General features: G+C 37.9%; 2 protein-coding genes across 2 annotated transcripts; one reads left to right on the top strand and one right to left on the bottom strand.

Annotated features, from left to right (window-relative positions):
* Positions 1-4668: 4668 nt before the first annotated feature.
* LOC140769563 (probable receptor-like serine/threonine-protein kinase At4g34500) lies at positions 4669-8249 on the top strand. Its single transcript, XM_073110296.1, has 4 exons — positions 4669-5256; positions 5745-6005; positions 6102-6977; positions 7170-8249. Exons 1-4 carry the CDS (start codon positions 4833-4835, stop codon positions 7637-7639), a joined length of 2031 nt encoding a protein of 676 aa, XP_072966397.1. The 5' UTR covers positions 4669-4832; the 3' UTR covers positions 7640-8249.
* A 5489-nt stretch (positions 8250-13738) lies between these two features.
* LOC140771485 (putative transferase At4g12130, mitochondrial) lies at positions 13739-24955 on the bottom strand. The gene is made up of 5 exons (XM_073113064.1): positions 24258-24955; positions 17413-17666; positions 17188-17286; positions 14359-14517; positions 13739-14261 (listed from the first exon to the last, which is right to left on the bottom strand). The coding sequence occupies exons 1-5, from the start codon at positions 24725-24727 to the stop codon at positions 14017-14019; spliced, it is 1227 nt and encodes a 408-aa protein (XP_072969165.1). The 5' UTR covers positions 24728-24955; the 3' UTR covers positions 13739-14016.
* Positions 24956-26921: the final 1966 nt, after the last annotated feature.

The following is a 26921-nucleotide window of genomic DNA, read 5'->3' as shown; positions in this document are numbered from 1 at the left end:
TTTATAGTAGGACAAGTTAGCTGGCTATTCTGTACACCCTTCGAACCATGAGTTTTCAAAGAAGGTGGTATAATTAACTTTGAGCTTGTATATAGTTCCCTATACTTTTTTTATTGATCAAACGGTAATCTTTATAAGCGGATTATTCGTACATGTGGAATTCACCAAGGTAATCATTTTTTAGTATGAACCTAATCAAGATCGATTCAGACGTAAGAAAATTATAAAAATTTAGGTGATGATAACCTTGTGAGTTAGGATTCTAATGGCTTTGGTTTCACCTAAATCGAAGGTTTAGATAAAAAAAATATAAATAAAATAGTAGAGTAATGTTAAAATATGGTAAAATGGTAAATATCCAACATTGTGATGGTCATCAAAGAGTGGCAAATAGCTAAAGGCTGGTGGTGAACAGCCATAAGGTACGGTGGCTTGTGGAGGTGATGGTGGCTATGGGTTGGATGTAGAATTAGGGTTTCTAACTTAGATCTACTCCTAAAAAAATAAATGGTTATAATTAACTTACTTCTACTCCTAGATTATCTTACTCTTACTCCTAAAATAAACTCAAAACTAAAATAATTTCTCAATGCCTAGATGCTTGGATGAATAAACAAAAAAGTCGAACTCCTCTATATATAGAGGTCAGGTACAATGAGTCCTATTTAAACTTAGCTTTAAATGTTTATATGACTCAAACTATGAGATGCCTTAGAGGCTTATATGACTTAACAAAACTTGCCTTAAGGGCTTATATAAAAAATAAATATGAATTAATTAAAAGATAAATAGACTTAATACATAAAGTCCAATATTCTCATAATGTGATCCGACATTGATCTGATTCGTGTCAATCCACCATGATTTCAACCACCTTGTCCTCAAAGTGACTAGTAAGTCGGATTACAAAAATTCAACACGCCTTGAGATACATGCACTTTATCTCTTTTACTAACCCTAAAGCTAAAAATATGTTTTAGCCTAAGGGCGTCGCTATGGGCTATATGGGCACCAATGATGGCTAGGCAAGGTTGCTGGCCAGTGGCAGTCGACGCCCGGTGGGTCCATGCGGCGGCAAGCAGTGGAGGAAGCCCATTATTGAGCTTGAGCTCAAGTTGCTACTAAGGTGATTGCATGTCGCCGGTGGGTCCCTCGGCGGTTATAGTTGGTGGTCGTAATCCCACTACCCACTACCATAGAGCCTTGGCTAAGTCATCTCAATGTAGCTTCGCTCGGGCATTATCGCCGCAAGCATGGTGGTCAGGTTAGGCCATGTAGTAATCTGTGGTAGTTGTGGTGGCCACCATAGGGTTGCAGTTGGCCAGTGGAAGCTGGCCGTGGCCGCTGGTGGTTGTTGGAACACTAGACTTGCGACCATGAGGTGTGATTTTTGCCGCAGCTTGAAGGGCTGTCGATGGTGGCTTTTTGGTTGATTCTAGTAGCTATAGTCGGCATGGATCGGGTGAGGAGGTCCCATGAAAGGGACTAGGCATGGTAGCGAGCGCCGAGAGAGGCTTGATGGCCGTAGGTAGAAAGCTAGATTTTTTGGCCTTAGCCTCCACCGCAGGTGGGCAAGACGACGTTGGGGTCATCATCACCGGTTGTTTTGACATCGCTACAACGGTGTTCTAGGTCTATAGTGGGGCCTCCACCATGGCCGAAGGAGGGGTTGAGACTGTGGTTTGGGCCGACTTGTCCCCTCCCCCACGGCTTAGATTGTTCACGCCGTGGGGGCCAATTTCTGTCGTAGCCAATGCTGTTGGTGGTATAGGGTGTTGGTAACGAGCTTGGATAAGGAGGGCTGCTGCTAAGGCTTGATTTCTCTTGGTGTTCTTTGTGTAGGATATAGGGATCTCCTTAGAAAATTCTTTCGCCCATGTAGTCAGTTCATCACCGGCAGTTGCTAGTGGTGGCGGTGGCACCGGATAAGACCTAGTCAGTATGGATAGTTCTCCATGGTAATGATTTTCCTCGAATTTGTCTTGGATCACGTATTCACCAACGATCGAGAAATGGTGGCTTTGATACCAATATTACGAACAAGATTTGGATGTAAAAAAATTATGAAAATTTAAATGAGTAGCCTCGTGAGTTAGAATTTTAATGGCTCTAGTTTTATCTAAATCGAAGATCAGAATGAAAAAAATATAAATAAAAGAGTGGAGTAAGATCAAAACGGGATGAAACAATATATATTCGATGTTGTGACGATCATCGGAGGGTGGCAAATGGCCAATGGTGGTGGTGGATGGCCATAAGTTATGGTAGATCGTGGAGGTGATGGTGGCTACTAATTGGAGGTAGAATTATGGTTTCTAGCTTAAATCTACTTCTAACAAAATAAATGGCTATGATTAACTTATTTATACTCCTAGATTATCTTACTCTTACTTCTAAGATAAACTCAAGACTAAAATAATTTCTCAATATTTAGATAATCGGATAAATAAACAAAGAAGCCCAGCTCCTCTATATATAGATGACATGTACAATGAGTCATATTCGAACTTAGCCCTAAAGCTTTATACGTCTCGAATTAAAACTTGCCTTAGAAACTTACATGATTTAATTGAACTTGCTTTAGTAGCTTATGTGACTTAATTGAATTTACATTAGTGATTTATATGACTTAATAAAATTTACCTTAAAGACTTACATAAAAGATAAATATAATTTAATTAAAAAATAAATAGACTAATACATTGAATCTAATATTCCAATGACGTGATACGAAATAACCTATTCTATATTCATCTCGTGCTTCGAGTAGTTAACTTCTATGCCTAATTAAAGACTTTCTATATAGGACCTATCTCCTATGTTAACCCATCTGCACTACACAAACTGTATTCTTATTATTATAGTGGTAGCCTCCCCTATCTCTGCCTAGAACATCAAATTCCGCTTTTGAGCAAATACTCCTTATTCACTATTCAAGAGGTGAACACTAAAAAGTCTAGCTTCTATTTCCTACGCATACCTCTACCAGAGTTAAGAAAACTATGATAGTATTGAAGTTGGATTAGTAACACCGGTGATGATTTTTTGGTCTCTATAATAAAAATAAAAATAAAAATAAATATAAGCCTATTAATCATAGGAAGCTAGACTATTATTTTTTCAATTTATGCCAGATTAAATAATTATTAAATAGTAAACCTATATTAAAAATATAACAATTATATTTTACCTTCTGTACATCGGATGAAATTTACTTCATTTTGTATTCCACTTGTGACTAAGTTAAAACAAATTGTGTTCTTATTTACATCATCATAACCTAACTTAAACCCTGCCCCTGGTCAGCCACCCTCTCGCTTGGTCTCTTATCATAAGGTTTACGTGAATCATTTCCACCTTATTAATAATTTGTACTTTTATAGTTTTATTCTTACTCCAAACAGCCATCAAAAGATTAAATAACTGGAAGACAAGTTCTATTTGTTTATTAGAACTAGGACAAATAGAAATATATATGTACACGTGTCAATAAATGACGCCTAATTGATAATTAAGCTGATGCAAAACGACGATTAAAGGGTCATTAGCAGGTAATGATGGACATTTGGACCTTATTATCTCATCCCACCCTTTCTTCCAACTAATGATAGCATCTTTAAACTAGGTACGAGTTTTAGTGGGCCCCACCAGAATGACCACCGTCAGATCCAACGGCCCTCTTCCTTCCATCATCCCACTACCAACGGCTCCGATTCCTCCAACTGTTGATAGAAACGGACAAGGTCCTAATTCCTGCGACTTTTAAACCGAACTATACTATAATTTTCTCTGTCCGAGACCGAGACTACTCTCCTGGCCGGATAGAATGTCAAACCACACCCGATCCCTCATGTTACTAATCTCAACAACTCCTCTTTCCACGTGGCACTAATCTACCTACTTTTGGCCGTGCTCGTTAAATTCCAAGCTAACATAATATAATAGCATAACGGGTCGGAGGCCCCACCATTTATCGAGTTATCTTTCGAACGTACGTTGGTACGTTATAATATACATATATATTTTTCTAGAGACTTGGAGATTCAAAATTTGAAAAGAGGAGGACAGCTCAGCGCAGGCTGGTGAAAAGGGTATTATTGTAGTTCTTACGATCACCAGGGGTAAAGCCGACTACAGTTGTGTAAACTTTATCTTATGGTAAAGGGTCAGCTAAAAGCAATAAAGGACTGCAGCCACTGTAAAGAAGTGTTTCAAATGATGCAATGGGATTCAGAGTCTATTATACGAATAAAAAAGGAAAAAAAAAACGAGAAGAAAAGCGTGAGAATATTAAGAAAAACATTACAGCGAGGTGTTATTTCCAACAGACAATAGTAAGAGCCCAAGAGGCGTTGGATGTTGGAACCATTAAAATTACGAAAATACCACTACACGGGTTAAGTACAAGTCGTTCATCTATTTGTGGAAGCATGAGAGGGCTGTCTCATGCTCCGCCAAATCCCATCAAAGATTTTTGACGACTCCCAAGGGCAAAATACTTTCGAAATGTCCAATTTCAGATCAGACGGTCCACGTAACTCGATCCGTCGCCTAGTGGACGCTCCTATGGATCCGTCCATCGAAGTTTTTTAATCCTATTTTTTGAAATTAACCCCCCCTCTCCGTTCCAAATATTATTATTTCTTCTTCTTATTCCTCCTCTCCTCTGGCCTTTTGCTAAACTCTCTCTCTTGGTCTTTTCTTCCACCAAAGCCTGTAACCTTGACTGCTTTCTTCTCTCCTCTGAAAAAAAGGAACCAGTTTTGAGATAGAGTGGAATTAAAAGGAGCTCCTTTTGTTATATTCTTCCTATCTTTCTTGGGTTTGGGCAAATGGGTTCTCTTCCTTTCCTTGGATTCCTTCTTCTCTTCCCTCATCTCTTCGTTGGGGCATGGGGGAGCGCGGAGGTGAGAGCTCTAATGGAGGTGAAGTCGGCGTTGGATCCGGACGGACGTGTGCTTGGTTCGTGGACGAACGATGGAGACCCGTGCCGAGGGGACTTCGAGGGGGTTGCATGCAACGAGCACGGGAAAGTGGCGAACATCTCGCTCCAGGGGAAGGGGCTTTCCGGCACAATCTCACCGGCGGTGGCCGGACTCAGGTGCCTCTCTGGGCTTTATCTCCATTACAATAAGCTCAACGGAGGGATACCGAGAGAAATCGGTAACCTTACCGAGCTCACCGACCTCTACCTCAACGTCAACAACCTCTCCGGGAGCATCCCGGTGGAGATCAGCAAAATGGATAGCCTCCAAGGTGAGATTTTGGGCGGTGGTACATTTTCCCGTACTTGGCTTTAGTTTGTTTGAGACAAAAGCTTGGACTTTTGCACAACTAATTTGTTTGATATGATGTTTTGCCGTCCAGTTCTTTAAAACTATTATCTCTCTTTGTTTGTCTCGCTCATGTTTGGCTGTTCTCTAAGTGTCGTAATAGTAGTTTCCTTCGAAGCAGAACATGTTACAAATCTTGTTTTTTTTTTCTTTTTCCTATCACCGTGAAACTTGTTCTCGTCTATTTTGCTTCTATCTCTTTCGACAGTCCTTATTGTTGCAGCGAGTGCTTTAATGTAGGTAAAATAGAGAGTAGATTTTTATGGGCATTTGGAGTATACTCTTTACAGATAGTAGGCGGTGTCTACATAAAACGCTTCTAATTTTCTCATGGACTTGGACCATTTCTGTTGGTCTTTTTTTTTTCTTCCTCATAATGGCTTAGCTCTTTCTTTTTTCTTATTTTTGTAGTTCTGCAGCTCTGTTACAACCGACTCACAGGGAGTATACCAACCCAGTTGGGTCTCTTGAAGAAGCTTACTGTTCTTGCCCTACAATCTAATCTATTAACTGGAGCTATTCCTGCAACACTGGGTGATCTTACTCAGTTGATGAGGTTGGATTTGAGCTTCAATCGACTCTTTGGATCAATACCAAAAAAGCTTGTTGAAATTCCCGTCCTGACAGTATTGGACCTTCGGAATAACTCCCTTTCGGGCAGTGTCCCTTCCGGTAATTCTCACTTCATCTTCCTAAATTTAAATTTTTATTTGCATTTGTAAGTTCCTTTCTGTGAATAATTTTAATTATATTTATTTTTGGATAAAGGATTAACAAGACTAAATGGAGGATTCCAATTTGGGAACAACACTGGTCTTTGTGGGGTTGGATTTGATGCACTCAAACTTTGTCCTGCTGATGATGCCCTCAAACCTAACAAACCAGAACCCTTTAGTTCAAATTCTGTTGGTCTCAAACCACAGCAGATTCCCCAATCAGCGAACTTCAATGCACATTGCAATGGCTCCCATTGCTCAAAATCTTCGAAAACCTCTGCAGGAATTATTATTGTTGGAATAGTTGCTGTTGCTATTGGAGGGACATTCTTTGGGCTGTTCGCATTGATGTGGTACCGAAGAAGGAAGCAGAAGATTGGTAGTTCACTTGAGGTTTCTGATAGCCGGCTTAGCACCGACCAGCCTAAGGACGCATATCGGAAGAGCGCCTCTCCACTTATCAGCCTTGAGTATGCGAACGGGTGGGACCCTTTGTCCGATGGACGGAGTGGCGTCGGATTCTCTCAGGAGGTATCCCAGAGCTTCAGGTTCAATCTCGAGGAGGTGGAATGTGCAACCCAGTACTTTTCAGATGTCAACTTGCTTGGGAAGAGCAACTTTGCAGCTACATACAAAGGAATCCTGCGAGACGGATCTGTGGTCGCTGTCAAAAGCATAAACAAGACAAGCTGTAAAACTGAGGAGGCTGATTTCTTGAAGGGATTGAAGATATTGACCTTGTTGCGACATGAGAATCTTGTCAGTTTGAGAGGGTTTTGCTGCTCTAGAGGCAGGGGGGAATGTTTCCTTGTCTACGATTACATGACAAATGGGAGCTTATCTCAGTATCTGGATGTGAAGGATAATTCTAGTGGTAGAATCCTTGACTGGGCCACAAGAGTTTCTATCATCAAAGGCATTGCCAAAGGTAGTGTGACATATCCTTTCTTCTTGTCTTAAACAAGAGTTTTTGTTGTTTTCAGTATGATACATGCCATTAGCGGTTGTTCTCTCTCACTCAATTTTGTCATTTTTTGAGAAATTTGGACTACATACTATCTTATTCATTTTTTATAATATATTTTCAAAATTTGATTATCTTCTATCCTCTCTTATCTAGGCATCGACTATTTACACAGCAATAGGGCAAACAAGCCCTCTCTTGTCCACCAAAGTATATCATCCGAAAAGATTCTTATCGACCATCATTTCACTCCTCGTATCTCCGGCTCTGGACTGCACAAGCTCTTGGCTGATGATGTTGTCTTCTCGACCCTCAAAGCCAGTGCTGCCAGGGGTTACCTGTCTCCCGAGTATACCACCGTCGGCCGGTTCACAGAAAAAAGCGATGTCTATGCCTTTGGAGTTATTCTATTTCAAATCTTAACTGGAAAGAGGACAGTCTCCCACCTACTGCTAAGCTCTGAGTTTGGTAACCTTGAAGACATCCTCGATCAGAACCTTAATGGGAACTTCTTGAAGCCAGAAGCAGCAAAGCTAGCCGGGATTGCACTGCTTTGCACTAGCGAGATTCCAAGCCAGAGGCCGACCATGGAAGCCGTGCTTCAACAACTAAACAGCAGCTGCTGATATCCATGCCATCCTCTTGGCCAGACTCCACTGATGGATTTTGCAATGCACTATGCTAGTAGCTATATGCTCTAATCTGTCACTAACTAATGTGGAAACACATGGATGCGTCGTCTTTTTAGGACCTCCAGATCTCCAGAATGTTCTCTCTTTGAATATTTAGATAGCAGAAAGGCAGCTACTTGTTGCTGTAGTTAATCTTAAACAATGTTTTTAACTCTCTCCATTGTATCCATGCACAAGTGGAGTAAGACGATGTGGTCCTTCCTTAGTCTGCTTATTGTTGCATTTTATTCTCTTGCTGTTGAAAGGGACAAAACCAAGGGAGGCATGCATCTCTATCTATCTATCTATCTATCTATCTATCTATTATGGTGGGGACCTAATGAATGCAGAGAAAGAGTAGCTGGGAGCACTAGTAGCACAGTTACTGCGTTTGTGAATGTTGGATGGAGATAGATATTATCTGCAGGGGGTGGTGTGGGGGCTTTGGAAGTAATGAGTCTGGAGGTGTATTGATGGCTGTGGCTGTCATCAACCTATTGGTTCTGCTGATGCTCCTGTGGGTGTGATCAAGACATTGTCAGATCTTGTATTTATGGCCTTCTCTCTATGGTCTTTTGTTTTAGATCTCTCCATATATTTTAGTGTTATTATGGAACATGCTCCCTTTTCACTTTAAAGTGATAAAAAGAGCTCTCTTTTTTTTAATAATGTTTTCTATGGACCAAAGGAAGGTGGCTTTTGGCAACATACTAAAGAAAAATCTGAAGCATAGATCTAATCTTTTATTATGGTAAATTTTAAAATCCCCCTATATTGCAAATATTTACGGTTCAAACCCTACCCTACCACTTTTTCTAAAAAGCCCCTTTATTTTGCAAAAATATCCTATTAATACTTTAGTGCTTCTGAAATTATCAAAATACATGCCATTTCGAATTAAAAATATAAATATTTATATATTATTTATTATACATGAGCTCATCATAGGCATTAACTTAAGGTGTTAGATAGATACTTTTTTTTTATTGAAGAAAGGGACATTTTATAGATAAATTGATGAGGTAGGGTTTCAAATTTGCCTTTCCAATAAAGTCAAGAAGTAGATGGTGACATTAATTAAAAGTTCATTGCATTGTCTATATGTTTGGGTTATCTAGGTAATTATAATATCATTATTATTTGGGTGTGCCTTGACAAAAGTCAGAAGAGCACCCAACCCAACATCTTTTGCAGTCTTCTGCTAGTTGTCCAAAAGATTGCTTTCTCTCTTTAATTCTCAATTCTTTTCATGGCTGCAATTTGCTTCAGCTCTGCAGCCAAAAATCCAAGGCTTGATGCGCTGGAACATCAGATTATAGTTTTTGGAGCCACACAAGTCTTGACTGTTGAGCTCTCTCTCTATCTTTTAAAATTAATTTTGAAACTGTCAAGGATCAAATTATTTTTGAAATTTTTGGACTCTTTTAAAAATATAATTAATATTAATTTTAATGAATACCTATATAAAATATTTCCGATATATATGGCTGAAATTTAATAGGTTAAAAGAAAATATCACTGTTTTGAAAAGTCGAAAAGACGGCCGCTGCCCCGCCATGTTGAAAGGCGTCGGCAAAAGGCGGGCCCAACTTGGCGGGCTAGCGCTTCGGCCCGCCAAGTTGAGATGCGGTTATTAGTGAGCGGGTCAGGTTTTATAGCGGACCGGGTTTAATAAAACTAACCAATTTAGAGTAACTCCAACCGGGCTCTAAATTCTATAGTTGAATTCCAATGAGACTTTAAAACTAGTTTCAAATTTAGAGCTAGGAATAGTGGGGCTCCAAATTTGAAGCCCCACCATGAAAATACCAAAATTACCCAATAATTATTATATTTAATAATTTTAATTCTATTTATATCCTTTATTAAATAATTTAGGAGCCCGAAATTACCCAATAATTATTATATTTAATAATTTTAATTCTATTTATATCTTTTATTAAATAATTTAGTTAGTTAAACTGAGTATATAATTAGTTTTACTAATCGGTTTTTAACTAAAACAATATCATTGGAGAGGTCTCATCAAGACTTTTAAAATGAGTCTAATATTAAATTATTTTTAAGTTAATTTAAATTTAAATTTTATTATTATTTATAAAAATAATAAATAATAAATTCAGCCAGATAGCTTGAGAAGCAGAAGCTGTAGCAACAATAAATTCAGCTTCAGTGATGGATGGATAAAATGATGATTAGTTGCTTGGATGACACATGAAACAGCCCCTATGCCCATCAATAACAACATAACCTGCAGTGCTCCTCGTATCACCATCGTCTTCTTGTAGTTAAATACATCAAACTACCCACAATTTGCTTATAGATTGTGCTGTCAACCTATTTCCTTTATGATCTTTGTTTAGCTTCAGGCCCTATTTCCTTTATGATCTTTGTTTAGCTTCAGGCCGACTCAGTTGGAGTACTTATCAGATGACAGTCATTCATCTGAAACCTGTTCAAAATCTCTCACATATATTTCTTTGGAGAAACAAAGGTTTTGGTAGCCGATTGCACCACTTCGCTGCCAAGAAAATAATGCATTATACCAAGATTAGATAGTTCAAATTCAATCATCATAGATTTCTTAAACCTTTCAAAGATGACACTATCATTGTTAGTAAATAAAAGATCATCTATATATACGCAAACAATTAGCATTTTCTATCTGCCACTAACGTTAACAAAACTTGTATGCTCATATGGATATTTCTAAAAACTTTTTTATACAGAAAATAAGCCTCAATGCGACTTTACCAAGACTGTGGGGCTTGTTTTGATCTATATACTTTATACTCATTTTTATTTTTATTTTAAGAACTTTTAGAAATCACATCCTACATTTTATTTATTTTGTGATTGACATTCTATCTTTGAAGATTTTATAATCCAATCTCTCTTTTTCTTATATTAATTTTCTTAAAACACCCTGGTATTATTTTGACTAACTAATATCGATCAAATTACTAAAATATCTCCACCATTTTTTTCTTATTTCTTATACCCCTTCACTATCTTTCCCACCTATCATCGTGGCTGTCGCCATCGTTGCCGCCTTTCCTCATGTTCCTCCCTTCTCCTCATTTTCTTCTTCCTTTTCTTCTTTGGGAAGAAAAAAAATAGGACAAAGAAGAGAAAAATAATTTAGGTATTCATAAATTATTTTATATATATAATAAAATATTTCTTTATACAATTCTCTTTATTTTAATATAACCAAGTGGTTGATCAGCATATACCTGTACCTCTGAGTTTCAATACAAGAATGCCGATTTGACATCCAACTGGAAGATACACCATGAGTTTTGTTTTGCCAATGAGATCACCAATCTGATTGTATAATGCTTTACAACCGGAGCAAAACTTTCTTTATAGTCGGCTGCAAACTCTTGCTTGTATCCTTTAGTCACCAAACGTGTCTTATACTTATCAACCTTACTATACTCTTTCCATTTTGTTTTATAAACCCACACTACACCAATTGTTCTGTGTCATTTTGGAAGTTCAGATAATTCAATCGATAGCTACAATTTCAACACCATCACCTTCGTCGTTTTGATTCTTTGACATCCCTTCTGAAAGTTGAACCAGCGGCTACTTCAATCTAAAAATAGAGCAAAGAGAGTGAGTGGGCCTTCAGATTGATCAATTTCGATTACTTCATAATCTGACATCTATGCTGGCCTCTTCTAAATATGATGAGAACTTGAACCAACAACTACTTCAATCTATTCATCATATTCTAGCGTTGCTAGTGAAGTTTTAGTGGCAAATTGGAGCTTCATTTGGTGGAATTCAGGTACAAAAACTGTTGGAATTTGTTGTTATAGGGTTGTTGTTTGGTAGTGTTTTCATCATACCATTTCAAGAATCCTCCTTCATAAAAAATTACATCATAGACTAATGGCAATTTTGCTGGTGATAATATTGTACATACTGATATTTATATACCATTTTTATCTTTTGTCATCAAGCTTTTTTCCTCTTCCGATTTGGAATATGATCATATGCTAAGCAACCAAAGATTCTGAAGTGGTTGACACCTAGTTTACATCCATTTCATGCTTCTTCTGGTGTGACATTTTGAATAGCTAAGGTTGGACTTATGTTAACTACTTCAGTCCAAAAGCTTCTTGGGATATGATATTTTAACAAAATATTGCACACCTATGTTAAGAATTGTATGGTTCTTCCTCTCCCAAACACCATTCTGCTACGAAGAATATGCTGCTGCAAAAAAAAAAAAAAAAAAAAAGAGAGTAAAAAACTAGATGAAATAGAAATGAAGTTGCTGTTGTATGACTCTATCTCATAAACTCTTCCTTTTGTTTTGTTTGACAATCATCTTTACTTATGTCACTCTTTTTCTCTCTACCAAGCTCTAATATCAGTGTTACAAGGTAAATCTACTAAAGTAGATGAAAGAGGAAATACTAAAAACTCTTCATGAATCACTAAGTTGTTGATCTTTATATAGGATAGCACATCAATGGTTAAAAGCATAAAAATATGAACCACTTGGAAATAAATTAAAGACTGGGATAAAATAAGAAAACAGTACTAAATAAACCTGCTAAAATTTAGTTCAACACTACTCTACTATCAACAGACTTCTATAAACTAGCTAGGAAGAAGACCTTTTTTTTTCAAGAGGAATAACTACAAGGAGACAATATGAGATATAGGAAGGGAATTATTGTTTAGGTATTATAATACCACCATGAGGGTTGTTTGGATTGGTAACATGCTTATTTGGGTTGGCAGAAAATGATAGAGATGTTCTACATAACCCATCCACTCTTTTGATTTGTAAAAAGAGGGATAAAATTAATAGTTTTATGGGAAATTTATGAACTAAGGTAGAAAAGATATTGCTTGAGCCCTTGTCGCTAGCTCAATGACTAAAAATAAAGGGAAGCTTAACGACTAGAAATATAAAAATAATATTGTCATATTATTGTATGGGCAAGTGGAAACTTGACAAATATGGTTTTTAAATTTTCTAACTAATAAGTGTTTATTTATATATATATATAGAAAAGATGAATTTATGTTTAACACTAGATATTTTACGATTTACACCTATATATTTTATTTTTACATAATACATCCTGGATTATGTTAATATTAACAAAGTTTTAGGTTATAAAATAAAAATAAAAATCCCATCTAGTTTAAATAATTTATTTCCTGAAATGTCTAAAAATCTCTATCTCGTTCTTTGCCGCATGACGATACTCCTACTTTGGACAAAAACTCAAAGTGAGTTAAGTATCAACCAACTCTAGTAGAGTTGGTAGGTATCTTCTCTATGATCAAGGAAGTTATGGGTTTGATTCTAACTCCAATTGTTTGATGGTTTAGTGGTTTGGCTCGATTTGGTTGAATGCTTGGTAGTGCGGTTAGTTTGGAGGAGCATATTTTAGCGGCGATTGGTTTGAAGTAATTGTTCGGCAATACATATGACTTGAAGTCTAAACTAGGTAGCTAAAATTTTAGTAGGGCGTAAGTGACTAAAAAAAATAAAATTAAGTGCTTGCTCTCAATCCTAGTTTTTCTCTTGTTTGGCATTTTTTTTTTAAAAAATTCATAATCATTACATTTTAGGTAATAGAAGAGATGGGCTTTTTTTAGTATGAAGGTAGGTTTAGATTGGACAAGGATATTTAGTTAATATCTTTAGTGTAGTTACTTAACTAAAATTTGGGTGAAATGCAAATTTCCCTGTAAAAAGACTCCTACGTCGTATAAACCTAGCTGCAATCAAGAATATAAGAAAGCTGGACTTCCCAACCAAATTTATAGCTTTTATATCAACTCCATTACCCGTTTAACTTTGATCAGAGATTGCCAGATTGGCCACAACATTTGAAAAGCTAATATATGACAAACAAAAGCCAATAATCTTTCCTTTAAAGAAAACGATTCATCTTCCTATACTAACTGCAGGTCTTTTCGGTTCTCCAACAACAATCTTCTGACTCTTTTGGAGCCTTATAAGCCTTGTTGCATAGACTTGAATGCTACTATTGCTGACTACTTACGTTTGCCATAGAATTGAAGTTCTGATGCATGAATTGATACTCATTTCCCGTGAGCAGTAAACTCTACTGCTTATTATCATCAACAAAATTATTGAGGAAATATGATTACACACCACAAAATTCAAAATTATTGCTAAATGAGAAGATGCAACAAGTTTGGCTGTGCTTCACCTGCCTTTCTCCCCGTGATTCCATAGATAGTTTCAGTTAACTTTGATTGCGAAAAACTTGTTGAGCTTGATTCGTACATTACTCTTAACATATAAGATGTCTTCAAATATGAGTCTGCCTTCAAGCAACAGCAGTTTGTTGTTCGTGCACCTGAGTCCATTCAGCTGGCCACCAGTCTGGTCTAATTACTTGGACCTTCACCTTGTTTGCATCTTTAATGCTGAGAGTGGATGTCTGCTTGAAGGCTTCTTCCAATTTCAGAAGGCCCATTCCACGACACCCGAGTGCTGTATTCACAGTCCCAACCTTTTTATTCGAAGTGTTCTCTACAATTTCTGAACTAGGCGACACTGCCTGCTCTACTTCTGATCACAAGAAAAATAATGAATTAAGCATTTAAGAAGCAAAGAAGAAACTAGAGCAGTCTCGAATCCGAATGACATCATAGCTAGAAGCAAATACCTTCTCCATTATCATCAACAAACTTAAAAGGAACCAAGCGCTTGCGAATGACGCCTCGATGGTGTGTCCGAGCAATAAGTTCCTGCCCTACATAGCATCCTTTGTCAAATGATATAGCGTTGAGTCCCGCCAGATTGTATTCAAGTGGAATAGCTTCACCTGGTTTTAGGAAAGAAAAAATCCCCCAATAATTTAGAGATAAAACCGAGAGAAAATCAAGTTAATTTGAAACAATACAATTTTAAATGAAAATGAAAATTATAATAAAAAACTAAAAGGAAATTATCAAACTTTAATAACAGTATAACAAGAAGGCAGACAAAGAGACAATTTTTGTACTCTTATTTCCACTTCCAAAAAGTAAATTCAATCGTAGATTAATTTAAAAGTATTATCACAGTTGTACTCCAAATCAATTATTTATCTTTGCATCTAGTTTTTCCATTGAGAGACAGGGGCTCCCACCTTGGTAATTTATTTCCAGAGGAATTCAGTAATCAGATACATCCCGCGAGAGATCCCCTTTCATGTGAACTGAAGCTTTCCAGAATGCACTATTTATTGAGGCTGAGATGTCCACAATCAAACATGTGTTGAATGTAGGGGGTTTGGAGGAAATAATATGACATAGTCAAACATGCTGAGCCAAAAGTATGACCATTAAGTCCAGCTAATAACAAAAGGTATATGAAGTTCAGACATGTACCATGTTAGATAAAATAGTGTGTAAACTCCTTTATTATGGCAGTAAACTTCATTATTCTGCATTACTGAAGCACTACTTGTCTGTGTCTCAGCCTTCTCCTTCAGGTTCTTCCTTTTCACATTAGAAAATGCCTGAGTTGGTAGGTTATCATGAGATGAGATGACATCGAAGTTAGACCTCAAGAGCAAATCATATCATCTAGGATATTACAATGACTTGGAGTTGTATTCAGCTGACTTGCATAGCAGATCTATAATGAGCCCAAGTTTTTTTTCTCCAATTGAGATTTTTCTAGGTTGATCTTTTGTTCCTATGGTTATTGCTATTTCCTCCCTAGATTACTGCTATTTGTGGTGCAGTGAGATTTTTATTTGTCACATACCAAACATCCCAGAATGTGGTACCTAAGCTGCACTTAGCAACTAAATTAAATAAGAAGATTGTTAATAAATGGAATGTAGGACCGCAGGGGATATCTGTAATGCTGTGGGTGAGCAAGAATAGTAAGAGCTGGGAATCAATAAGGTTTTGATTGGATTTCTACACTTTTGTTGTGAAGCAGAACAGAAGAAATACCTATGATTGCCGGGAAGCCTAATCTAAAGGTCCTAGATAAAACTAAGAGGTCTGATATTCATTACATATGAAATTCCAGAATTAAATAAGATATATGGCAGATCAAATCATAGAAAAGAGGTTCTGCAGAATCCAACGGATGAAATAATGTCTTATCACTGATAGAAAATCATTTCCCAATTATGTAAACATGCAAGGGCAAAAAATTAGGGATATGGAGTTTCAGAATCTAGAAACAGGTTTCAACTTTCGATGCATAGTAGAAAAGAAAGAAAAGAGAACACAGTATCTAAAATATATCTAAAATATAAAAAGAAGAGAAGACTTAGAAAGGAAGAAAGGAGAAGTTCAAAGAAAAAAAGGGGAGAAGAGTCGATCATTTTCAAAGTCACGTACAAAACTGATCTTGGTCTAGGTTGGCCAGTATACCTTCATTTAGTTGGAAATGAACTGCAGAGACATCAAATTTGGTTACAACTACGCAAACTAGATAAGATTGGAACATGTTAAACAACTAATAATGCAAATAAAGGCAGCCATGACTTATCAAGAACTCAACACTCACTTGAACTCCAAGAAGAAAAAAAATGTACCCCTATTTACTATTCATACTGATGAATTCTTGAGGACTCGTCCTAGTCTACAGATTTGAGCTGTTTTCAGTGTTCCAAAAGCTTGACCAACAAACTAGATAACAATTTGATTGCACAATTAGATCCAATTGTTTTCTTTTTTCCTTCTTTTTTCCTGTGCAGAAAAGGGATACTTTCTCCACTATTTCTGTTTGCCGTTGCAACCTCCTTCGGTGCAGAAAAATACTGATTTTCAAATGATACAAGAGAATGCTATCAGATGCAGATGAGATTAGGATATTCCATATGTTAGTGGGCCCAAAAGTAGTAAAGATATAAACTTATTGTCAAATGTTATATAAGGCTGTGGGCAGTCAAGGACCTGAAAGTGCATAAGATTAGGCGGGTAAGCATATGCACCTCTTACGCAGGACACCTAGTTTTATAAACCTAAAGTAATTAAGTAGGGTAAAAAGTTAAAGATCAAAATGATAAGACTTGCAGTTTGGTTGTCTGAGTTACAGTCAGAGGAGAGAAAATGCAGATGTGGACATACATATTACATTTTAAAATGGTGTTTTATTCCAAGATACCAGTTTGCTGTGCTATTGCAGAAAACATGGCATGTTGGAGTTGTTTTAGTCTTTCATAACCTCTAACCTATTTCATGAGTAACTCAATATCAAAGAGAAACAGAAAATTCAACACTGGGTAAATTCTGGAAACTCATTTAACTCTGGCACTGTATGTGCAATTTTATAAAACAATATTGTACATAAAAGTGTTTTTTAATATAGCCTCAAATGTTTAGCACTTCGAAGAATGCCAATTTTTTCACAGCAGTAGCTGTTACGCAAGGGATTAAACATATAAAACCAAGGATCAATAATCTATTCTTTGCAATCATATAAAGCTCATGGATTTGCAATTACTTGCAAGAAAGCATAATGAAATCATTGAGATTTTGAACCACACCTTTTGGAATCTCAGTTGAACCTTCTGCAACTCCTCTCTCTAACCGCCATAGAAGGTAATGCTGTTCATCAGCTTCATTGTCAGACTCAACTAATGGTGCTGTAAATGAAACAAAATAGAACCATAATGTGTTTTAAGGTCGCGTATGTTGCATATCCTTCAAAGCATTCCATTTGTATAGGTTTGAAGACAAGATGTAAATAAATATTTTGTGTGGTATCTTACGTATTGTGCTAGCTGGGAAGATTCCCCTGTATCCTAGGCAGCCCAACCTAGGATCTCTAAACCATTGCCAACCATGATCATTTCCTTTCGCAGATGATCCTCCAGCACGATCAACAGCCTGTCCCCAACCAACTGATGCTGCTTCAGGATCTTGAGCTGATGGTTCAGTACTGGAGAGATTACCACCAAACCTTTGCCAACAAGAAAATTCCTCGCTTACATTCTCTATCTCAACTTTTGCCCTCAATCTATATCTGTATGCATAGAACAATAATAAGGCATAATAGAACAGTCAAAAGTCTTCAGAATTCAGGTATATTAAATTCTAAAAGGGAATCATACTGATACTATACTTCTGCTTCTGTAGTAAAGAAAATCATTGGCACATATGTATATTGACAACTAGAAAATGCATGTCTATATGCCATACGATCAACAGAAGATTGAACTTACAGTAAACAGTAAACCAAAAGTTGAGCATTTCTACAAATGTTTATGGCCTATTAAAGATTTCTTCTATAAAATAAGGTCGAGCAGCCAAAGATCACTAGATCTGCAATGTGCAAAAAGAGGAATATATGTATCCCTTTTGCATCACCCTGATTATTATATCAGTTATATGATATTATAGGAAATGCTTGCACTAGGACACTGATTTGCAGAACTAAATAAAAATGGTTCGCACCAATGAATAGATAAAGTACCAATGCAACTGTAAAATTAAATACAAAACTTACATGCACCCATAGGCATACCAAGCATCTAAGTGATCACCTGTATTGCACTTGCCAGCATTCAAGCATGAGATGAGTGGAGATGAACTTGTAGGTTGAATACATGTTACTAGTTGTTCCGCTTGATCGTAAGTTAACAGATGTAATTTAGATGCAATAATACATGTGTAGGCATGCACATTTGTCTATTGCCATATATGATGTGAATCGGGTCAGATTGGATCACATCAGGTAACATTGGACTCGCTTGGTCGAGTCAATTATCTTAGTTTAGCCGATTTCTATTTAATTGAGTCAATTTCTATTTCAGCTTGTTATAACTTAAGTTGTTTAAGTAGTTAATTAAGTCTTATTTAATTCGGGTCAAGTCAATAAGCCTTATTCAAAAATTATGAAGTGCAACCAGGTTAGGCATGAATCAAAGAATTGATTAACTGAGTTCATCTCCTACCTCTTTCTCTCCCTTTATCTCTTCTCCCTAACTCTAGCCTATCCTCAAACCTAAGCCGCCTCCACCACCTTGGTCGCTGATCCTCTTCCCTTCTCGTCTGTCGATCGTCCTCATATTTTAGGGCTGACCATCTTCTTCCCTATCCTCTTTCTCTCTAAATATTAGATCTACCCCTACCGCCATCTCCATCCACGCCATCATCACCATCTACTGGTCGATCCACCATTGTTGTCCTCTAACTCGAAATCATCTCCACCAACACCACCATCGAAAACTGGTCCAGATTTGACATACGTAGAGTGTGAATCTGATAAGGGGCTGTATACAGAAGTTGTAGATTGAAAAGTCGCGAAGTCATTCCAATTGGTTTCGTAATTGAATTGTTCTCTAGTCTCTAGTCTCTCCTCTCTCCCTCTTCGACCTTGACTCTCCTCATGTCCCTTAACCCTAGCCGAGCAAGCCACCAAAGTCGCCATCTACCTTCCCCCTTCGTCCGCTAGTCTCCCCTCTCCTTTGGGCACTGACCACCTTCTCCCTCATCTTCTCTCACCCTATCATGTCTAGCCACTACTTGGATAGGCCACGCCTTACCCTTGACCACCATCTCGCCATGACTAGTTGCTAGGGGTGTCAAAATAAACAAGTAGCTCAAGCTTGACTTAGCTGAAACTCGAGTTAGGCTCGGTTTGGCTTGAGCTGAGTTAAGCTTGAGCCTTATTTTAAGGCTCAATTTGAATTTCGAGCAAAGCCTGGAGCCAGCTCGCTCAAGTTCGGCTTAGATATAATATTTATTAATATTATATATGTATTAATATATATTATATAAAAATATATTTATAATGATTAGATCTTTGATCGAGTGGCTATTATTATCCTATCTCTATCTAAACCTAAATCTAATAAAAATCTCTCCAACAAACCCAACCTCCTCATCGACCGACTCCTTCGGCCTCTTTCGTTGGCCTCCTCTTTCATAAGTGTCGGCCTCCTTATCTTCCTTGCCTCCTCATTCTCCATTGGCAAGCTGTCGCTTTTTCTTATTCGTCGGCCTCCTCCTCCTCATCCACCTGCCTCCTCCTCACTCAGGCTCGACTCGTTTACACCCATACCAACCTTCATCCAGCCACAAACCACCGTTGCTAGTTCCCTCCTTCATCTCTTGCCATACTCATCAGCCAGACCTTTACAACATCCCAAACCTTCCTCCCTTGCCCTAGATACAATATAATCATCCCCACCACGTCCTCATCACCATTGTTGACTTGCAACATCACCCAAATCGAAACTCTACACCGCTGCCGCTAAAACCACACCGTCGGTCCGTAAACTCCATCTAGATTTCCACCACCCCCAAATTCTCCCTTCTCCACCAACCTAGCCATCTATGACACGTCCCAAATCAGCCCTAACCCCTCCAACCACAACCATACCATTTGGGCCCCACCAAAACCCAAGTCAATCTCACTCCTAGCTGCACCATCCGTGTCACATGTCGGTATTCGAAAATGGGTCATATCAAGTGTACTAGAGTTGTCGTTCCTCGGATACCATGACAGTAACCGAAGCCATAGCAGCAACAGGTCAAGGGGAGTCTTCACAAGCCATAGACACCACAGAAGCAGTGAAGGCGAGGACACCATCAGCCCCAACCTTTGCCGCGACGACAAACTCCACCATTACCATCGGGCTAGCCTAACATTGGAGACATGGTCACCATGTCTTCCGACATAAGAGAGGCCCTCTCATACAGACACCATGAGGATCCAAGAGGAAGATCACCTTTTGCCAAGAGTTTCGACCCAAGACCTCATAATAGGTTTGACGATTCTACCGTGAGGATGCTACTGTCTCACTCCATACAGCAGGCCCTCCACCACCACCTCATATAGAGTTAGAAGAAGAACATGGAGGATGTGTGGGCCCTCATCCGCAAAGCCTCATATTGCCCACCCTAGTAGCATGGCAACCCGAGCCGCCGATTGACGACAATGATGTTTGGAAAAATTTTGAGGATCTAATGCCTCGATAGCCCTACCCTAGGGCTGTGGCTACCCCTCACCATGCTCAAGCAGACTAGAGGCAAGAAGATCATCGAGACAAGGAGGTTCAAGGCCTTAAAACAACCTACGTGGAGGAAAGAAGAGATAAGGGGTTGAGCATCTATAGTGATGAGAAATTTATCTCGGTGCAAGAATGCGTGAAGCTAGATACCATGATGCTTATGGAGAAACATGAAGAAGTCGAGGCTGTAGTGCACAGAGGATTACCAAAGGGTGAAATGGATAAGGTTATGAAGGAGACTAAGGAGGAGATCCATGTCGAGGTCTCCATGTATGCATGCTCACTAACCGAGCCGACTTTCCTCTTGCAATCGAGCCTTGGTTAGCTCGAGACTAAAGCCAAGACTTAGTCTAATCCTTTTCAGGTTATCCCTCACTTAGATTAGCCATGTACTCACCTCTGATGTGCTTCTCTAAGCTTTTGACGTGCCTCTAGTACAATTGATCCGACCAAGGCTACACACGCACCTATTGACTCATCGAATAGTTCCTTGCGTTCAAACTTTGCCTAAGTCCACACCTAAGCTTAGCCTTGATCAGACCCTTGCCAGGGTCTTCCCCATCATAGTTGGCCACCTCTGCACCTCGGACAAGTTCCGAAAGGACTTAGATGCAACCCACATTCAGCTGGCTTAAGATTAGCCTAAGTAGATCTTGTGCTCGACTCAGCCGACTTAGTCTTTTTTTTTCAGTTTCGGTTTTCCCTTTCCTTCCTCCTAATTCAGATCTGAGGGAAACTTGCTTGGAGGATCCAAAGATGGTCAACTCAAGTCCAAAAAGAAAGAGAATTGAGCCACTGATTTTCCAACGGAGATGATTCCGCCTGATCTATCAGACCCCAAGCTAACCGAACCAACTCGAGCCATCACCTTGAGAAAAAAGTAAGTCGAAGCATGATGAATTGATGTGAACCGAATCAGATTGGATTGCATTAGGTGGCATTGGACTCGCCTAGTCGAGTCAATTATATTAGCTTAGTCTATTTCTATTTTAGTTGAGTCAATTTCTATTTCAGCTTGTTATGACCTAAGTTATTTAAGTAGTTGATTGAGTCTTATTTAATTAGTCAGTTGGGTTAAATTGGTTATCCTCATTTAAATATTATGGAGTGCAACTATGTTAGGCATGAATCGAAGAATTGATTGATTGAGTTCATCTCCTACCCCTCTCTCCTTCTAACTCTTCTCCCTAACCCTAGCCTCTCCTCAAACCCAAGCCGCCACCACCACCTTGGTCGCCAGTCCTCCTCCCTCCTCGTCCGTTGATCTCCCTCCTTTAGGGCCGACCATATTCTTCCCTCTCCTCTTCCTCTCTAAATATTAGATCTATCCCTACCACCATCTCTATCCACGCCATCATCACCATCCACAAGCAGATCCACCATTACTACCCTCTAACCTGAAATTATCTCCACCTGCCACCAACACAACAGTTAGAAACTCGTCTAGATTTGACATATGTCCTCATCACCATCGCTAACCTACAACATCATCCAAATGGAAACTATACATCGCTGCTGCTAACACCACACCGTCGATCTCTAAATTCCATCCAGACCTCCACCTCCCCCAACTCTCCCTTCTCCACCATCTTAGCCCTCCACCACACGTCCTAAATCAGCCCTAACCCCTCCAACGACAACCATACAACCAGGGCCCTACCAAAACCCAAGCCGATCCCACTCCTCCTAGCTGCACTATTCGTGTCGCATGTTGGTATTCGAGAATGAGTCATATCAATATAGGGAATTATAGAACTTGTTTGTTGCTTATGCAATTACTTACAGCAGAAGATGGTAATGAAAATCTCAAATGCAGCTTCAAAATATTTCAAAATGAAATAGGGATTTCCAGTGTTACATCTCACAAAAAGAGAACAAAGTTAAAATGAAGTTAGTTAATGAGACAAATGTTAATTGCTCTGACCTGATCTGCCCCACCATGTGAAACAAATATGAAGACCCAGTTCTTTAACACCATGACAATAGATGGAATAATTAGGAAGGTTTATTGATACAGCTTGTTAAAAGAATTAACATTAACAAACTCGAAACTGCCATATCACACAACATTATCTAGTAATAAGAGGACATTTACTGAGAGAAGCAAGCCATTCAGCTTCCGGTTATAGAATAATTCAATTTTGCTAGGTAGGATGAACATTATTGAAAGAAGATTACAAGGTCATATTCCATCAAAGATCAAGATAACATGATGTATAGGCATCACACGAATTTGAAAATTGAGAACTCAATAAAAGGACATCATTTTTCAGTAGTAAACTCTTATAATTTCACGAGAGATTACTTAAGGGAAGTGTTTCATGCTTAGTAGTTGAACTACTTTTTTTCAACTTTCATCAAACCATTGAACTAAGGCATAAGGGTCTTTGCAGGTATTATGACAGAACAAATTACCAAAACAGAAGAATCTGTATCAAGATAAAAAAAAGCAAATAACCAGATTATGTAGAAATGGTAGTCATTCAGCCTTCTTGTGGGAATAGGACTTATTGTTTATCAAAGCTGTATACAGCTTACCCTATTAGGCTGATTGAATTTATCATGAGGTTAGGGACACTTTTTAGGTATAACTTATTTGCTTCTTTCCATCTAATATTTAGACATTAAAGAGCACATCTGATGCAGCCTAAGTTTCTATATTAACAACAAATAGTACATGAGCATAAACAAGACTATAATCAATCAACAAAGAACATAAGAGCAAAATGAATCTATAATCAATCATTTTACCTATGCAATTGGACAATCGGATAGTAGATCAATATTTCAGCTCTAAAGCCACACATGCAGAGACCATATCAAAACGAACATTGAAATGCCAGATACAAACTGAAAAAAGTGAAGTTTGATGTTTTATATTAGAACCTATAAGCATCAACAGAGATTGAGAATATTGTAATCCATGGTCTAGGCCTCTAGGAGTCTAGGGTTAGGCCCATTAAAAAACAAAACAGCTTTTCTAGAGTAGAAGCATGAAGGCAGCAAAATTATTCTTATATAGAGTGAAAATGAGGCTTCAAGGTTAACAAAGACAAGTAGGGAATACAACATGTGGATTTTCACAATTTCTTTATACAGGTATGACTTTACAACTTGTTTTTTTTTCTTACTTTTTTGCAGCAACTTTCTTGGTGTCAACACCAACTAACAACAGAGACTGGGCCAAGAACAACTTGTGATTGAAACGGTATATGGGTTTGTTGGTTAGAGGAAAATGAAGCAGCAAGAGAAGGTCTTGGTTACAGCAGGAACAGTAGCAAATGAGTGAGAACAAGTTGGGTATAGGAAACGAATTAGGAAAGGATTTTAAGTAGGATCCTCGACAATCCTAACCTCAAATAATTGGATTCACTTGCAGTTCCTGAAACCCAATCAGATGCACCGAAATCAATTGAATGCTTACAACTTAAATAGTTCCAAAGTGCGTACTTGAGAAACCAGAATTCAATTCCATAGAATACTAGTATTGAAATATACTTTTAGTCAATTTTATCAAAATTATTAACTATTGCTACTAGCACCAGAATCCCAACTTCTTTTCAGCAAATCAAACAGCTTAAAATTCTAAAAGGGCTCACTTTTTGAAGACATCTAAGAGCTCCTCCAAGAAGGCGGCATCAACGTCGGCGAGCAAAGCGAGCGGCTCCTCCGAGTCACCTTTGCCCGGCCCGGACCCGGTCCGGTCGAACTTGACATCAGCCGAAGACGGCCGATAGAGGAAGAGGTCGTACAAGAACCTCCCCTGGGGCGTGAGCAGAGCCGCGTACATCGGCGGCGGGTTGTACAACGCAATGTTGGGCGTCGGCAAGTACGAAGCTTGGTCGGCAGTGGAGGATTCGGGGGATTGGGCGAGGGGTCGGACATCGTTGGTGAGGAGGCCTTGGAGGAACCGGGCGGTGTCGGGACCGCGGAAACGGACAACGGAACGAGACCTGAGGCGGCAGGTCAAGGGGCCCACGTCTTCGAGGTGGGGAGTGGTGGAGAGGAGGCGGCGGAGGGAGGAGGAGAAGGGCGAGAGGAAGCGCGAGCAGGAGGTGAAAGCAGGCATATTTGCTCCGATTTCTCGGCGTTACGATTTTGTTGTTGCTGTTGGGTGTTGTGTTCGGGATTCGGGAGGGTTTAGTTTCTGGGGAAGGGAGGAGGAGGAGGGAGACGGACGCGTGTTGGTGCGCGTGTCGCTGGAGGAAGGACGGAGAAGCTCGAGAGGACTCGTAGCAGTTTGTGTTCATCCGTGTTGTCCGGACCAAAAGAGCACGGACCTTCAATCCATCGGAGCAACTACCCGGTTAGCTTAAACGTCGGACATTTGCATTAGAAAAATATTCTTAAAATTTAATCAGGTGATTTGCACTGTAAATCATTATAGCTTACACTTTTCATCTTTACCGTTCTACTTTACTTTTGCAAAATATCCACCCAAATTTTTCTCGAAGTATTAGAAGTACTTTTGCCCCAAATTTGACAATATATTCTTTTTCTTCTTCTTTTCCTTCAATGGTAGCCGAGATAATGTATAAATATTAAAAAAAAGGAATATATATTATTTATCTATTTGTCGTGTAATAATATAATGATATTTTATTTGTTTTTGTTTCGGTAGTTACAAATAATGTTTTACCAAACTCTCTCTTTCACCTCTCCAATGAAAAAGTTAGCTAAAAACTTTTATCCATATACCATTATAGAATAGTTATTTTCTATATAGAGAGTGCTACGAGAGTGAATGGGTATAAAGTTTTTATTATTACTAAAGTGAAAGTACTCGTCTTTTACACATTAAAAATAATTTTATCACGCTAAAACTGAAGATGAAATTTTATAAATTAATAAAAGAGCATACAGATGGATATTGTATTTTTTTTCACCGAAAAAAGTTTAATTCTTTTATCAACATGTTGAAGATGAAAATCTCTTATTATTTGAAATATGCCCAATGTATCAAAAAAATTATATATTTATTTGATAGTAAGATATATAACCATAGAGATTGACTAAGATAATATTTATAAATTCCATAGATATAATTATATTTCATAAATGTTTATTTTTAGATTATGTAAAAATTTATCTTTAAATTCAATAAATATAATCATGTGTGGAATCCATAGATATATTTGTGGATTTCATAGATATATTTCAAGAATTCTTAGTTAGTAATTATAAAATCTAGAATAATTTTTCAGAATCTAAAGTTGGTAACTATAAAAATTCAAAGTTAGTACATATAGAATTTGAATGGACAAACTATGGAAGTAGTGTTAGTGCATATGAAATATGTTGTGGATCACTATATATATATATATATATAATTGAATTCAATAAAGTGAGTTATTTTATTTATAATAGAATGTATGTAGAGTTATTATATTTGAAATTCATATTTAGTATTTAAGAATCCATAGTTATAATAATATAATATAAATTTCATAAGTATAGAGTTTAGAGTTGGTGTCTATAGAATTCATAGCTGGAATATGGATCCGAAGATACTAACAAAAAAAATATAAATCCAAGTACACCATGATACTAATTGAAATAAAAGTCAGGAATCTATTTACTTCTATTTGGAGAATCCACCAAAAAAAACCTCAAGACCGAAAATATTTCATATCTTTTTATTACCAGGCATACACTTAACCTATTGAAATACAAGTTTGTATGTTAAACTCGGGTCAGGATGTGCACCCGATTATTTTTTTATAGAATCCACAATTAATAACTACGAATTCTGGAGTTAATCTATAGAATATAGAATCAGTATATATGGAGTCCACTTATCAAGGGTAAAGCTAGAATTAACAATATCAATTTATTTGATATAAAAATCATGAGATGTTTCATTCTCCTTCGTGCGGAGAGTCTTGAATCTAGTAATTAGTATTTGAAGTTTCTCCCTATGAAAATCAGCTTTCCAATTGACATTGTAACCAAGAGGTAAGTCCATATAAACTTCTTTTAAAAGATCTCTATTTAGAAATTCATTGTGCACATTAAGTCGAGTCAAATGACATTGTTTGTTAGCAGCAAGCGCAAGAAACACCTTGACAATCACAAGCTTGGCAACTAGAGAAAATATTTTGATGAAATCAAGCCCCCTCTTGTTGTGTATATCCTTTAGCAACTAAGTGAGCTTTGTGTCTCTCAATGGTGCCATTTGACTTATACTTAATTTTGTAAATCCATTTGCATCCAATGAAATGCTCTCCTTGTGGCAAAAGAGTAATGGACCAAGTATTGTTGGA

Source organism: Typha angustifolia, chromosome 11, assembly GCF_048772165.1.
Source record: "Typha angustifolia cultivar Huaian chromosome 11, ASM4877216v1, whole genome shotgun sequence".
NCBI lineage: Eukaryota > Viridiplantae > Streptophyta > Magnoliopsida > Poales > Typhaceae > Typha > Typha angustifolia.
The sequence above is the reverse complement of the archived record's forward strand: the minus strand, read 5'-3'. Positions and strand labels throughout refer to the sequence as shown.